At 54.0% G+C, this 14,842-nt stretch overlaps 1 protein-coding gene across 3 annotated transcripts in view; it reads left to right on the forward strand.

The window, feature by feature from the left end:
- Positions 1–14,842, forward strand: part of LOXHD1 (lipoxygenase homology PLAT domains 1) — a 162,930-nt gene that overhangs the window by 122,276 nt on the left and 25,812 nt on the right. For 2 of the 3 annotated variants that reach the window (XM_045790004.2, XM_087869997.1), the window contains 6 exons: positions 1,068–1,222; positions 5,184–5,393; positions 5,516–5,651; positions 7,428–7,636; positions 8,508–8,693; positions 11,432–11,559. In XM_045790004.2, the coding sequence (XP_045645960.2) occupies positions 1,068–1,222; positions 5,184–5,393; positions 5,516–5,651; positions 7,428–7,636; positions 8,508–8,693; positions 11,432–11,559 (1,024 nt within the window). The remainder of the gene's footprint in view (positions 1–1,067; positions 1,223–5,183; positions 5,394–5,515; positions 5,652–7,427; positions 7,637–8,507; positions 8,694–11,431; positions 11,560–14,842) is intronic. The other variant, XM_087869996.1, reaches the window with a different exon arrangement.

The following is a 14,842-nucleotide window of genomic DNA, read 5'->3' on the forward strand; positions in this document are numbered from 1 at the left end:
CTAGGTAATGTTGACTCTTACACACCAAACAGAAGATTTTATTTATTAATGCGATGCATGAAATGCTGACAGATGTTGTGCTGAGCTAAGCTGAGCTGGGCAGGGGTGGAGGGCAGTGTGACTAGTCCTGGTTCCCAGCCCGGGTAGGGACAGACCCCTGAGAGCCATGCCCACCGGGCACCGAGAAGGTCTGCAGAGCAGAGCGCCGGGCGGGGGGGGGGGGTGGGGAGAAGGTTCGGAAAGGGGCTTGCAGAGCTCAGGTTCGCAGGTGAGTTTGTGACGTCTAGTCAAGGCGGACGTGTCCCCTACGTGACAGGGCTGTGGATCCAGAGCCCAGGAAGGAACTGGGTTGGAGATACAGACTCGGGGAAGTCACGGAAGTCAACAGCCAGGGTGTGCGGGAGGGGAGCTGAGGGAAGAGGACAGAACCAGGCATCGGAGGGGCGGGAAGAAGATTAGGAAGCCGTAAAGCTGCTCCAGAAGGAGCCACCAGAGAGGCAGATGGAGAGCAGGAGAGAATAATGCAGTGGCATCCAAGGGAAAAAGAGGAAAAGACCAGGAACCACGCAGTGGGCGTGAACACGTTCCATAACTGTGGGCATGAGCAACTCACGTCACCTTCCTTTTCTCGATTTAATTAAATGTGGTCTGAGCCCACTCGCAAGGATTGGTGAGAAAGGCCATCTCAGTCACGACAGGGAGGGAGAATCCCTCTTTTTGGGTTTTCATGAGCAACGCCCTTAGCTCAGGGCGGGCTCCCCCCGGAAGTGCAGGCAGCTGGATGGGTGGATGGTTTGAGAGCTGCTGGGAGAAGCCGCCATCCTCCGGGTCTTCGAGGCCACCTGTGTCCAGATCGGATGGGCAGACTTCCCACTGGCAAATCCTTGCGGATTTGTAGCAAGATGTGCACAAGTGAACAAATAAAAGGCAGACACTAACTCCTCCTTGGGGCCCAGGGCCAGAAGCTTAATACCTCCTACAATTCCAGTTCCCTCCATCCTAAAGCAATGCCATTCTTTTCTTCTCTTTGTCTGTCCATCTGTCCGTCGGTCGGACTGCCCACCCAGTTGTGCTGTACTCGGTGCAGATCTTCACAGGAAACGTTCCCGGGGCAGGGACGGACGCCAAGGTCTACATCACCATCTACGGAGATCTGGGGGACACTGGGGAGCGGTACCTTGGCAAGTCAGAGAACCGCACCAACAAATTCGAGAAAGGAACGGTATGTGGGGCACACAGAGTTTACCCCCTTCTCTTCTCCTCCCAGGTCCAGTGGCCTGGAGTCAGCTCCACTCGGTCCCAGAGCCTGTCCGTGAACCTTGTGCGGTGTCATACTCCCTCGTGTGGGCATTTACCCGTGGTGCTTCCCCCTGCAGAGTGGCCGGTCGCCTCTCTGAGCCTGTGCGTGGGCCCTGGGTCCTGATCTGGGGTGGAGGTAGAGTGGAGGGTAGGGCTTGAGCAAGCCAGACGCCTGTTTGAGCCCCAGGTTGCTGGCTGTCTGGGGGTCACGGGGAGGCATCATCAGAAAATCCAGCTCACTGTGGGTGGGTCACCAGCATGGTGGTAAACGTCACAGAGTGGCAGAAGCTGCCCCATCTGCGGGGCTGGAGGCCTGCTCCTGCCATCAGCTTCTGATCTGGTTGACCCTCTCTGGATTTGGTTTCCTTGTCTGTAAAATGAGCCCTATGTGAATGGGTTCAGCTGTGCTCTGCAGAGCTCTGGACAGCACCGAGACCCCATGCGAGCGTGGAGGGATTAGAGGAGCAGACAAGTACCCCACTGCCTCAATTAGAGTGCACTCTACTGGGGTGCCAAGAATGGCCTCTATTAGGCAAGGGCTCCAACATACTGTGATTTTAGGGAAAGGAAACATCTGTCCCACTTCCTTCCCAGCAGCTCGGCTTCCCTCTCCAGCTCTAGCTCAGCTTTCTCCAGGGCCCTTTCTGCCTCACCCCCTTCACTCAGCCTTAGCCTCTTGCCTTTCTCTCCATTCGTCAGAATCTGCCAGACTTCCCCACAGGCCAGGCAGTAGCTGTAGGGTTATCAGAGGAAGGTAACCTGATCTGTGGTCTTGCCCGTGGCCGTGCACACGTGGGGGTTTCCTGCATCGACCAGGAGGTTTTTAGCAGGGGTCTCCTTAAGCCCAGCCCTCAGCTGGGCGTGATCCTTGGCACTGAAACATTTGCTCCTTGTGAGAAGGAAATTTGCTCTGGAGCAAGGATAGCAGCGGCATCTAAGAAGGTCTGCAGCTGGCTGGTGACCCCACGGGCCAGGCCATCTGGAAGGAGTCCCGACCTGGCCTCGAGGTCCCGGGCAAGTCAGGCCCGGGGGGGCCCCCATTCATTTGTTCCAGGAACTATTTACCTTTATTTTATTTTATTTTTAAAGATTTTATTTATTTATTCGACAGAGAAAGAGACAGCCAGCGAGAGAGGGAACACAAGCAGGGGGAGTGGGAGAGGAAGAAGCAGGCTATTTACCTTTAGCTTTGTTTTATTGCTTTGGAAGTGGGAATAGCAGTGTGATAGCTACTGAGACCCCTGGGCTGACAAACAGAACAGGAGATGAAAGAACACTTTGTGTCAGGGAGAAATAATTTCACACACACACACACACACACACACACTCACTCATGTACATGAGGTGTTATTGTTTGCTGCACTTCTAGCTAATTGGTGGAGGTCTATCCATTTGGGGAAAAAAAATGGAATGCAAAGAGGTCAAGGGGCTCATGTGGTGTCTCGGACTCGATGCTGGGGACATGATTATCAAGCTCACTCACCTGTGCTGTTCAGTGGCCAGACCTGTGGCTGGGGCCAGACCACCTGAGTTCGCATCCTGGCTCTGACACTGACTAGCTGTGTGATCTTGGGCTAGTTACTTACCATCTCTGTGTCTCAGTTCTTTCCACCCTAAAATAAGTTCACTGAGTCAAGCATCTGAAGTGCCTAGCTCTTCGTTAGTGCTGAGTGTTGTTGAGGGTTGGGGAGCCCACCTTCCCCTGCCTTCGATGGTGCCTGGAGCTGACACCCAGAGATGCATTGTAAGACAGCAGCAGGCAGCACACAGCTGACAGATCGATGTTTCTTTGTGGCCAGATCCATGGAGCCAGGCACAGAGTAGGCACAGGAAAAATTTGTAGACACATTAACGAATGAACTTATAAATGACGGTGATGCAATCCGTTCCCTTCTGGGTTCAGAGTCAGATGTCTTCTCTCTCGGCAGTGGTGACATCGTAAGGAAAAGCTTTGCCCTGCTCTATTACCCATCCCTTTCCCTTCTTTCCCTCCTACCAAAGGGGCCAGAGCTACTTCTGGTTTACTCACTGACTGTTCATGTGACTTGAAGTTCAGTGCTGAGCATCTAGCAGCTTCCATTTCTCTGACCATTTCCTCCAGAAGACAGAAGTCCCCGTTGCCACCTCCCCCCACGAGCACCCACCCATCCACTTCCAGTCCAAAGCCAGGTCTTGGACAGTCTCCCTTCTGCACGGCTCCTAGATCAGCTCCTGAGCGGACCTGGCTTATGGAGCCACCTGGGCTCCCTGTTCTGTCCCCCGGGCCTCCTCATTTCACCTCTCCAAACTGACAGTCGTACAGCCCCCCAGCGGCTCTCCACGATCCCAGATCTGGCCTGAGCCCTTGGCAGGATTCACGACCTTCTGTGGCCGAGCCGGCCACCCTGTGTGGAGTGTCCACCACAGAATGCCTCACACTCTCCTGTCTCCAAACCTTTCTGGGCATCTTCTCCACATCCAGGTACTTGTGCCCATAGAAAATCCATAATGCCGTTCCATGGCATTTAATTTGTTACATAAAAGACATCAGCCGATATGAATGTTTCTTCAGCTCGCCTTTGGCCTGCCACGGAGTACCTTGGAAATCTTTCTATGTCAGGATATTCAAGCGTAGAAAGAGCTGGCTCATTCTTCATAACCACCACACACATGACATTCTGCACACAATATGCCAAGGTTTTTAGCCATTCCCCAAGCACCGGACGGCGGGTGGCTCCCAGCTTTCCACAGTAAAAATGACTCTGCAGTAAAAATCCTTGTGCACATGTAAAGGTGTCCCCTCAGGACAGAAGCAAAGAAGTGGGATTCCTAGGTCATAGGCTGAGCCTGCTTCTGCCCTAATGAGCTTAGCCACTTGTCAGAGTGCGGTGGCCTGCGGCTGGGTGCACGGCTCACCTGCAGTCTCCTCCACCCGCACAGTGACCTGCTGGGGTGCCTGTAAGGCCACCCACCCATCCTTAGCTTCCTGCCACCACCTGAAGAGTCTTCCCAGCCATGCATCTAGTCCACGGACGGGGGGCTGATCCCACACGTGGGCCGTGATTACCCCCCTCCTCCTCTCCCTGTCCTGGGCTCGGAGGTCCCAAGGAGGAGCAGGGGCTTCCTTCTTGGATTTATGTCTGGGTTCCCAGCACTCCATAGTGACTCAGCACATCTAACATCTTCTGGAAGAAAAGCGCTGTAACTCAGGGTCACCAGCCTCTCCTCCCCTGCCCCAGGTGCCTGCCGGCCACATTCAGCCTGTGTTTTGACTGCACTTCACCCAAGGCCTGGAACTCTGTATCTCACTGAGCAATTCCCAAAAGAATCCAAGCACCCCAGAGTGTCACAACCCTGTCCTGAAGGGATAAAGGGGGCCCTAGAGGGCCTTACATCACACCCCACATAAAACCTGCCTACACCCGCATCCCAGATGGCGTCCCTGAGCTCCCCTCAGCCTGGCCTCCACCAGAGCCTCTCCCTGCCGTCTCCTCTCCTGGGCCTGGCCCAGTGGCTCCTCTGACAGCCTCCCAGCTTCCCCCTGGGAGTTTCAAGCCCCCTCCCATTCCTCCCTCCAGCCCCCCACCTGAACTCCTCCTGACACTCCATATAACCAAGGGCATCCAGGTGCCAGGACCAGGCTGAGCGCCCTCGTCTGCCCCACACCCACTCACATTCCATCCTCCAGACATCCACCAGGTGTATCCCAGGAGGAAGGGGCCATGGTGAAAGCGAGGCCTCTGAATACCCAACGCTCCGTGTCAGGGACTTGTGCCTGGAGGGCTCCCAGCTAGGAAGGTCTGTTCAGCCCAAGCTGAGGGGGGTAGGAGGTACTGGACGGTCGGGGTTGCAGTGGGTAGAAGTGGCGTGCACCTCCACCCAGTTCCCCCATCTGGACTCCCCAGGCGGACACGTTCATCATCGAGGCCGCCGACCTGGGTGTCATCTACAAGATCAAGCTCCGCCACGACAACACCAAGTGGTGTGCGGACTGGTACGTGGAGAAGGTGGAGATCTGGAACGACACCAATGAGGACGAGTTCCTGTTCCTGTGCGGGCGCTGGCTGTCCCTGAAGAAGGAGGACGGCCGGCTCGAGAGGCTCTTCTATGAGAAGGTGCAGGAGAGGCGGGGGCGGGGGGGGACTTGGCTCAGCCAGGGCTCGCCCCGTCCCTGTGCCTCGTGCTCTGGCAGAAGGTGCCAGAGCTGTAGCGGGGCTGGGCCGTGCTCTTCCGGCAGGAGTACACCGGGGACCGGAGCAGCAACTGCAGCAGCCCGGCTGACTTCTGGGAGATCGCCCTGAGCTCCAAGATGGCCGACGTGGACGTCGCCACAGTGACGGGGCCCATGGCGGCCTACGTGCAGGAGGGCCCGGGTAAGCCGGGCCACGAGCTCCGCGGGGGCGGGGCAGGCCATGGCCCACCGAACGCTTGATAATTCACACAGAGGGCCGCTCTCCCGCCCCACCACAGCCTGCCAGGGCAGCGATCAGCCCTGTTGCAGAAGGGGGCACAAAAGCTGAAGAGAAGTTAGGGGAAGGATGCCCTTCATCTGCTGCCCTGCCACCAGGAGGGCGTCCCCGCACGCTGTGCCCCTGCCCAGCCTCGCAGGATGTAGATTCAGCCCCAAGGGCCAGGGACGGTTGTCAGCAGACCGGAAGCAGCAGCAGCAGCGAGGCCCCCTTGCGCGTCAGGAGGGCATCACACGGAGGACCTGAGCCACGCAGTGTGATGTGGTGAGGAAGGGGGAGGAGTCCTAAAATGGTTTTAGGGGCATTTACGTTCCACTACTGGTTCTGACAAGCTCATTTTTCCAACCAGATCTTTGAGGTAAAGCAGTTCTGTGTTTGTTTATCCGACATTTAAAGTCACTGCGTATCTGTTCAGCCCTCTTAAGTATAGAGCCTGACAACCACTGTATTCCCCTCCAGGAGACCATGTAGTGGGGGGTGTCTCTGGGGCTGAGCAGAGTCAGTCATTTTGTATTCTACTTTCTCACTCTGTGAATAAATGACAGACTCACAAGAAAGTGCTTCTCCTGAATTAAGCACTGTGATCAACCGTGAAAGGCCAAGGGAGCCCTCCTGTAAAGACGAAATAAGGCCGTAGGCAGATGCAGAAAACAGCGCTGGTAATTCCAGCCAGGAAGGGCTAGGTTGGAAACTTTCAAAGAGATACAAATTGCACAACCTACAGCCACATAACCTATAACCTATACCAGAGCATTGTCTCCCAAGATATGGAAGAAGATGATCCCAGAGAAGGGTTTCCAGTTTCTATCAGTTAATAACTACAAGCGACTGAGACAAGATAGTGGCTTAAACAAATGAGGGATTTTTCTTTTCTCTCACGTAAAAGTTCAAAGGTAGGCAACTGGGACTGATACAGCAGGTTTCAGTGAAGTCAGGGATTTCCATCCTAAAGGTTGCCCATGGCTCCAAGATGACTGCTGGACCTCCAGCCATCGCATCCACATTCCAAGCAGAAGGAATGGAAGGGTAAGGGGCCAAAGGGTGCTTCTCCCAGCTGAGTCAGAAATTTCCCTAGGAACCCATCCAACAATGTCTGCTTCCATTTTATGAGCACCCGTAGCTGCAAGGAGAATGGATACTTGCTGGGCAATTAGAACTCTGTGCTGCACTACCCGAGCAAGGTTTTATATTGGTTAATCTGGTCTGCTTTGGAAATGGATGCCTTCTAGAACTTCCATTTACCATGTTACACATATAGCACTATTTTATTTTTCTTCCCCAAATTCCTACTTTCCGTGAGACCTTGTTTTCGCCAACCTTCTTTTTGCTGACTACAGAAAGCTTTCCAAGCATCTGACCCCCGCACCTGGCGAAAGGCTATTGTTCTTGCCCTACTCCACATGGGAGGGCTAGGTGCAACTGCGATCATTGGTCAGCGGGGCTTTTAGAAGTGCCAAGGATGCTATTTTAGGGTGATCTTCACTTGGGAGATACCAATCTCCCATTCCCTGGAGAGTAGACGCTCACCATAGATCATTCACCGGTCTGGAAGGCCCTGTTGCACTTTGTCTCAGAGGCAGGGAGCTGAGATCTGTGCTCTCCAAAGGTCATTTCCAAGTCTGTGAGCCCACCCATGTCCACCTGGCCCGTTATGAGGTTGGGCCCCATAATCTCTTGCAGTGATTCCCTACTATGTGTCGGTCACCACCGGGAAGCATAAGGATGCGGCCACCGACAGCCGGGCCTTTATCTTACTCATCGGGGAGGATGATGAACGCAGTAACCGCATCTGGCTGGACTTCCCCCGTGGGAAGAAGGGCTTCAGCTGTGGCTCCGTGGAGGAGTTCTATGTTGCAGGCTTGGATGTGGGCATCATCAAGAAAATAGAGGTGCTGGTCCCCGGGTCATGGGATGGTGCCCACCCCCAGGGAAGGAAGGAGCCAACAAGGACCTAACAGGTGGAGGCATAGAGGGCAGGCAGAGCAACTGACCTGGAGCCCCTCCTCAGAGCAGGTCATGCGGGAAGGTCCCCTGGCCTCTGCCATCAACTAGGTGACCTTGAAGGAGTCACTGTCTTGCCAGGTCTCGGTTTTCCACCCGCCTAATGGGGATGCCTGGTGTGTTCGTTTTCTGTGGCTGTGTAACAGATTACCACAGACTTAGATTAAGATCACATAGATATATTATTTCCCAGTTCCCTGGGTCAGGAGTCCAGATGTGAGTTAGCTGGGTCCTCTTCCCAAGGTCTCACTGGGCAGAAACCAAGTTGCTGCTAGGGCTGTGGTCTCATCTGAGGCTGGGAGTCCTCTTCCAAGCTCATTGGCCGTTGGCAGAATCCATTTCCTTGCGGTTGTAAGACTGAGGCCACCAGTTCCCAGAGGCTGCAGGCCTTCCCTGTCACATGGCCTTCTCCAAAACATGGCAGTTTGTTTTTTTCAAGGCCAATTAGACGTGATCTCTTCTGCTTCAAATCTCTCTGACTTCTCCCATCTCTGACATCTGAACCCTCTTTTAAAGGGCTTGCCTGATTAGGTCAGGCCCACCCAGAATAATCTTTTGATTAACTTAAAATCATCTGATTAGAGACCTCCTCTATTTTATCTGCAAAACCTCCTCACCTCCATGGGAGGGACCTGGGTCTGCATGCAGAGCAAATTAGGAGGAAGCACTGAGGAAGGAGGGTGCAGAATAAGGAAGGGGATGCTGAGTGGTGAGGGCTTCCTTCCCAGTTTTACCCAGACCCTCTATGTTCCCTCCCAGCTGGGCCACGATGGGGCCTCCCCTGAGAGCTGCTGGCTGGTGGAGGAACTGTGTCTAGCTGTGCCCACCCAAGGCACCAAGTACACGTTGCGCTGTAACTGCTGGCTTGCCAAGGACCGGGGCGATGGTGTCACCTCCCGTGTCTTCGACCTCCTGGATGCCATGGTGGTGAACATTGGGAAAAAGGTATAGAGAGGGGCCTGGGTGTGCATATGGCATGGCAAGGGCCGTGCAGGCTGGGGTAGGAGAGCAGAAAGGGGGACAGGAATGAGGGAAGCAGGAGACTCATCACTGGGGCACTGGCAGGGGCTGCAGCCTGGTATACCAGCCAGACTCGCTTTGCTAGGAGCCAAGAGACTTGAGTCTCTTTGGGTCTACTGCTATGTGACCTTGGGCAAATCGCCTTGGTCTTCTCCTACAGTCCATGGAAATAGCACTTTCCAACCCGTTCCATGTAAGATCTTGGTGAGAGCAAATGAAATCGTGAGCAGTCCATGAAGAGCACTGCAAGCTCTGCATAGATGTGTGGAGTTTTTTTTCTAAAGGCTCCCTCGATGCCCGAGGACGGTGGTGGGGAAAGATAGCATTTAGGATACCGTGTGCCTCGGATCTTGCGGCGCAGTGAGAGCTGCCTGCATGGGACCCTCTTCAAGGCAGGAGCTCGGAGCTCCTGTCCTGGCTCCACCTCTAACTGATCCAATGACCTAGGACGAAGTTGTGTGAACTCACAACTCAGTGCTGGAGGCCTGGGTGCAGGCCCAAGGATACATGGCCAGTTGGTGGTTCAGACAGTTCTGGTTCATGCGACCCTAGAGGCTTCTCTTTCCCTCCAAAAAGCTGTGGGGTCGACAGAATGCTCCAGCCCTCAACTCTGTTCCTGAATCTAAACCCATGGGCCATAGATTTAGGTCAGAAGGTGTCCTACAAAGATAAGAAGAAACCATCCTGGACCTGAGTGTGCCCTGCTTATATTGTATATGGAAACAGAAGGAAGGGCTGAGTTTGGGGCTCTGAGAACCTTGACAGGCAGGAGTGTGGATGCCTGCCCCTCCCCTGCTTGAGAGCCAGAAAGCAGAATTTTCTACAGCATAGATACACTCCCCTCCCTTACCCAGACATCTCCATCTGTGGCCAGATGGATGGTGTGGGTGAGCACAGGGTTCATCCGGGGACCTCTGTCCTGACCCAGTTCCCAGCATGCATGTGGGCGTGAGTGTGTCTGTGTACGTGCCACCCCCCCACACACACACGCACACCCCACTCAGTACAGCTGTATCTCCCCCTGAGCCTTTCAGTCTGTGGAAATGCAGACCCACGCCCCTATTATTCATGTTACAAAAGAACACAGGTTTCTCACTTTGCAAAGAACCACAGGGCTCTTTGGACTGGCCATCTCCCCAGGAGATATCAGACCGCAATTACAAAAGCTCCATTTCTGTGTCTCTTTCTGGAAACAACCTATTGCCTAAAAAGAGATGTGTCTGTGTAAAGGAGAGAAAGATGGGCCCAGAGAGCACGACAGTCTGGAGGGACTAGCCTTAAGGGGCCAGTCTCCATGGGGTCACCAAAGCACTCATTTTGATCTTTCTATTTTTCATGCCTGTCTGAATAAGAGCAAAAAAGTGTCAGGCTCCTGCTTTCATTCCCAGTAGCTCCTTCTGCCACCGCAATGCCGTGTTAAGGTCTGAGAGGATCTTCCTGATAAAGCAAGAGGCTCTTCAATCATTACCTTGGCAAACAAGTACTGAACTTGTCCTCTGGGCCAGACCTGCAAATGCCACTTCTAACCTCATAAGCATCATGGTGAAGATTCTAGATGCTTGAAAAGCACCCGGCACCCAACAGGCACAACGTGCAAATAACTTGGGTTCTGAGTTCGAGGGCTTCCGGGTAGTGGGGACCAGGCACCTGAACAGGTGCGAATGCACTGCTGCAGTCACAGGGGAAGGGAAGGGCCAGCTGTGTTCAGGGGAGACAGTCAGCCTGGCGTTTCTGTGGCCATGTGTGCAAACCTCTCCCGAGCCATTGAGACCTATGCTAGTCGTTGGGCCCCTGGCAGGAGGGAAGGGAGTAAGAAGCCAGGGGACGTTCCAGAGCATGAGTAAAGATGACCCCTCTTGCCACAAGGCTGCCTCTGGAGAAAGAACCAGTGGGGGCACCGTCCAGGGAAGAGCTGGTGGAGACAGACGGAAGGAACACACCCTCCTTGGAACAAACCTCAGGCAAAAGGGCAAAATCCCAACCTGCAGAGCAAATCATGGACTCAGTGGCTGTCCTACTTCACAAGTGAATGGAGCCAGAGCTCCTTCAAACATCACCGCTCACGGACGTTCAGGGTGTGTGCTGGCTCGGGTGTGTGCTGGCCGTGCGTGATACAGGGTGGACCTGCAGTTGCTGCTTGCTGACCCATAGCTCATGGCAGGCCTGGCACGGGCCCGGGGTGAACTATCTGCAACTCCCACGGCTCTACAAACGTCTATCCCTGTTTCTCGGTGGAGGAAGCTGAGCCTGGCCATGGGGGGCTGGGGGGGAGGTGTCCACCCAAGTTCAACAGCTGGCAGGTGGCAGGCCCGGGTACAAAAGGCCCGCTAGCTGACTCCAAAACCCACTGTCCTGCCACCACGTGCTGCTCAGTTGTGTGAGCGCAGCCTGGGGTTTGGTTGACAAAGAAATTGGGGAATACTGGGGCTTTCGGTCATGCTTCCAGCACACATGTGTTCTCTGTCGGAGACTGAACTTCTGTCTAGCCCCGGACGGGACACAGCCAAGGACACAGAGAGTGACAAGGCCCGACTCTTGTTCTCCAGGCATTAGAAATGGATTAGGGGAAGGGCTCTTTTCAGAGCCACCGAGCTTGGAGGGCGTCTTGCCCTGGGGAGAGTGAGGCAGGCCAAGGCCCAGGACTCGCATCCCTTTCCCTGCAGGTGCTCTACGAGATGACGGTGTGGACGGGTGATGTGGTCGGCGGTGGTACCGACTCCAACATCTTCATGACCCTCTACGGCATCAATGGCAGCACAGAGGAAGTAAAGTTGGACAAAAAGAAGGCCAGGTATCCAGAGGTGGCTTCCGCCCCTCGCCCCTCTGCACATCCAATCCCCCAGCCTCTAATCCCACCCTGCCTCGATCAGATTGCTTCCCTCACTCTCCCCTCATACCTAGGGCCTTCTAGCCTCCACACCTTTATCCATGTGATTCTTCCCTCCTGGAATTCCTTTCACCCATTCTCTTCTGTCCCAGGACCTTTCTCTCCCAGGGCCCAGCTCAAATCCCCCTCCTCCAGGAAGCCTTCCTTGATCGCTTCAGCCCACAGCATGCTCCTTCCTTCCTTCCTTCCTTCCTTCCTTCCTTCCTTCCTTCCTTCCTTCCTTCCTTTCTTCCCTCCCTCCCTCCCTCCCTCCTTTCTTCCTTTCATCACTTAAAAATGTTTATTGTAAGGTCTGTATATTAGTTGATAGCATTGTGTCATTGTGAGTCTCCTGCTTTCCTTCACTGTACCATGGTGATGTAAGATGTTTACATTAGGGAAAGCTGAGCAAAGAGAACACAGAAACTGTTCTATTCTTGCAACTCTCTTACAACTCTAAAATGATTGCAAAATAAAAAGCCCAAAGAATTTTATAAATATTAAAAACTGACTGAACACCTAGTATATGGCAGGCACTGTCCCAGATGCTGGAGACTGAGTATAACCAGGAGGAGAGGATGCCCGAACTCACACTGCCTAACACCTGGGGAACTGCAGCAACAGCCTGAACACCGGAGTGACCTTATCATGTGCCCGGCATTTCTCTAAGCCCACTGAGTGTACTGACACAGCTCGTCCTCCCTGCGGCTCTGTGAGGACCGTTTTTATCATCCCATTTCTGATAAGAGAAAACCGAGACACAGCAAGGTGAAGTCATGCTGTCAAAGGTCACATGACCAGCAGACCATGGCACCGGGAGCTGTACCCGGGGTCCCTAGTCATAAACATGAGGCTCTACTGCCCCTTAGGCGATGAGTAATGACGATAAAGGCGAACTCCTACAGCTCTTACTGTCTGCCCCTTTCACTGAATCCCTGACTCCGACAGTCCTGAGTTTGGGCTGGTTTTCTGTGTTCAGCCATTGGCCCCCAGGCCATCCCTGGCCCCTGATAGGTTGAGCAGCAGAGCGGGGCGACCCCAGAGCCCAAGCTGGCAGTCGTGGACCAAGTCCCAGCCACTGTGGGCCTGCTGCTGCTCCCGCTGTGGTCTGGCCACCTGGGAGGCCCGCTGCAGAGGTGGGGGGGCCCAGCTCCGTGGCCTTACGTGGCCTGGCCACCGTCTGTTTGGATTCTCATGCTCTGTCAGTCTTCACCTCTATACTCTGCCCCCAAAGTCCATCCCAACCCAAAGTCCTGTTGGTTTGGTTTTTTTTAAATTGATTATCCCATGTCAACATGCCACCTTATTTCACAGACATACGCAGACATAACTGCTGGTAGGAGAGGTAGACGCCTTCCTGGCAGTGCTTAAATTCTAGAGGTCTTGCTGGAGAGTCACATTATAGTATAACCATATTGTAAATGATTCGAGGCACCTTGTTAGTTAAAGGATTTTGTTTTTCTGAATAAAGACTTGTTTTGTGCTGAGAGCCCTTTTTCCTTAACTCCTCTGGTTTGCAAGCTCAGGGCTCTTACCCAAGGCAAGTTTTGCTTTATTTCATCTGCAGGTGGCTCTGTTTGACCTGCACTGGTTTCGCGCGTCAGCGTCTCGACTCAGGGACTTGGGTAGTAAGACTCACTGGGCTTGTGGCATGTGCACAGCTTGGTGTTGTGCAAGGAGGTGCTTCTCCCCCAAGAGATGGTGCGTGACCAGATAGGAGGCAGAACCATGCGTGCGCACACAGAGGCGGTATGACGTGGGTTTGCCTGCTGCAGCTGCCCTGTTGTCAGATGCTGTACCCAGAGGCCGAAGTCGATAGCCGTTCACTCACCCCACTCCCCAGCTGAAGTCCCCAACTTCTTATCTTGCCACTTTGGGGGAAATGGTTCTGGTAAAATAATTCACACCGAGTTGCTGGTGAATTAATGTGGCATCCAAAACGATGTCATCCTCAAAAGGTAAGGTGTAAACCAAGGAATGAGTCTCTAATGGTGGAATTTGAGTCAGTTGGTGTCTGGTGGGGATAGGTGCTATTTTTAGACAAAGGTATGTGGCCTTTTTTTTAGGGAAGTAAGTACCTGTAAGGAATCACTCCCAGGCCCGGTAAAGACCTCATGCCCTGGGAGATTGCTTGGTCTGGAAACAAAGGGAATTCAGAGTTCTGTGGGTCTGCCCAACAGAATGGCTCCATGGCTTTCACTAGCCCTCAGTGCAAAGGAGATGAGGAGTTGAGCCGAAAGGAGCGCCAGCAGAGGGAAGAGCCCAGTGGGGTTCCCGTTGCCAGTTCAGGAGGCAGGAAGGAACTATTGGAGCAGTGGGCATGGCCAGGGCTTGATAAGCTCGTGCATTTTGTATCTTTATCACTTGGAACTCATGCTACCTGGGTAGCATGAAAGCTCTGAGAATGGAAGGGGCCCATCTTTGGGGACTTCAAGGGCAGGGGAGTTGCTGGGGAGGCTGAGTCCCTCCCTCAGTCGGGCTTGGAGGCAAGTCTCAGGGGACAGAAGAGGAAGGCAGGCTGCCTTTGAGGGCCCCCGGGTCAGGCAGTTGGAAAGTCCCAGCCCCCACTGCTGGGTCAGCCCTCCTGACCCATTATCCTCAGCCTGGAGGCCACCCTTTAAGACAACATTGGCAGATTTGAACATGCATGGGGCCTGATCATGGCATTTGAGGATGACAGATATTTAGAATCTGTTCGAGATTTCTTTGACTTTGGTCTGCATTCAAACCACTGCAAGGGTGCTTGTACAATATGGGTGCAGGCAGGTGGACTCGGCTCCCCGCCACCTCCTTCTATCTCATGGGGCGTGCGCCGTGCTCACTTATGTTAATGCTCCCTGAGGACGGATCCGAGGAGCCAGGGGCTGTCGGCTCTGCCTGTTACCCCCCAGGCACGTCAGCACCCGCGGACGCTGACACCACCACTGAAGCACTCGTCCTGCTGCTCACCCATCCTCGGGGCTCCCCCTGTGCCGGTTCCAGAGCAGTCTGCCCTCCTCTAACCCCCTTCACGTTCCCGAAGTGCTCCATCCATGCTCCTTGGGGTTGTGATAAATATTGACTGCAAATCTAGTGGCTTCAAACCCCGGAAATGTATTTTCTCCCTTTTCCTGAGGCCAGAAATCTGAAGTCAGTATTACTTGGCGGAAATCAAGCCCAGCCGCACCCCCTTCAAAGGCTCTGGGGGAGAATCCATTCCTTGCCTCTC

Source organism: Ursus americanus, chromosome 19 (genome assembly GCF_024610735.1).
Source record: "Ursus americanus isolate L20-20 chromosome 19, mUrsAme1.1.p, whole genome shotgun sequence".
Lineage (NCBI taxonomy): Eukaryota > Metazoa > Chordata > Mammalia > Carnivora > Ursidae > Ursus > Ursus americanus.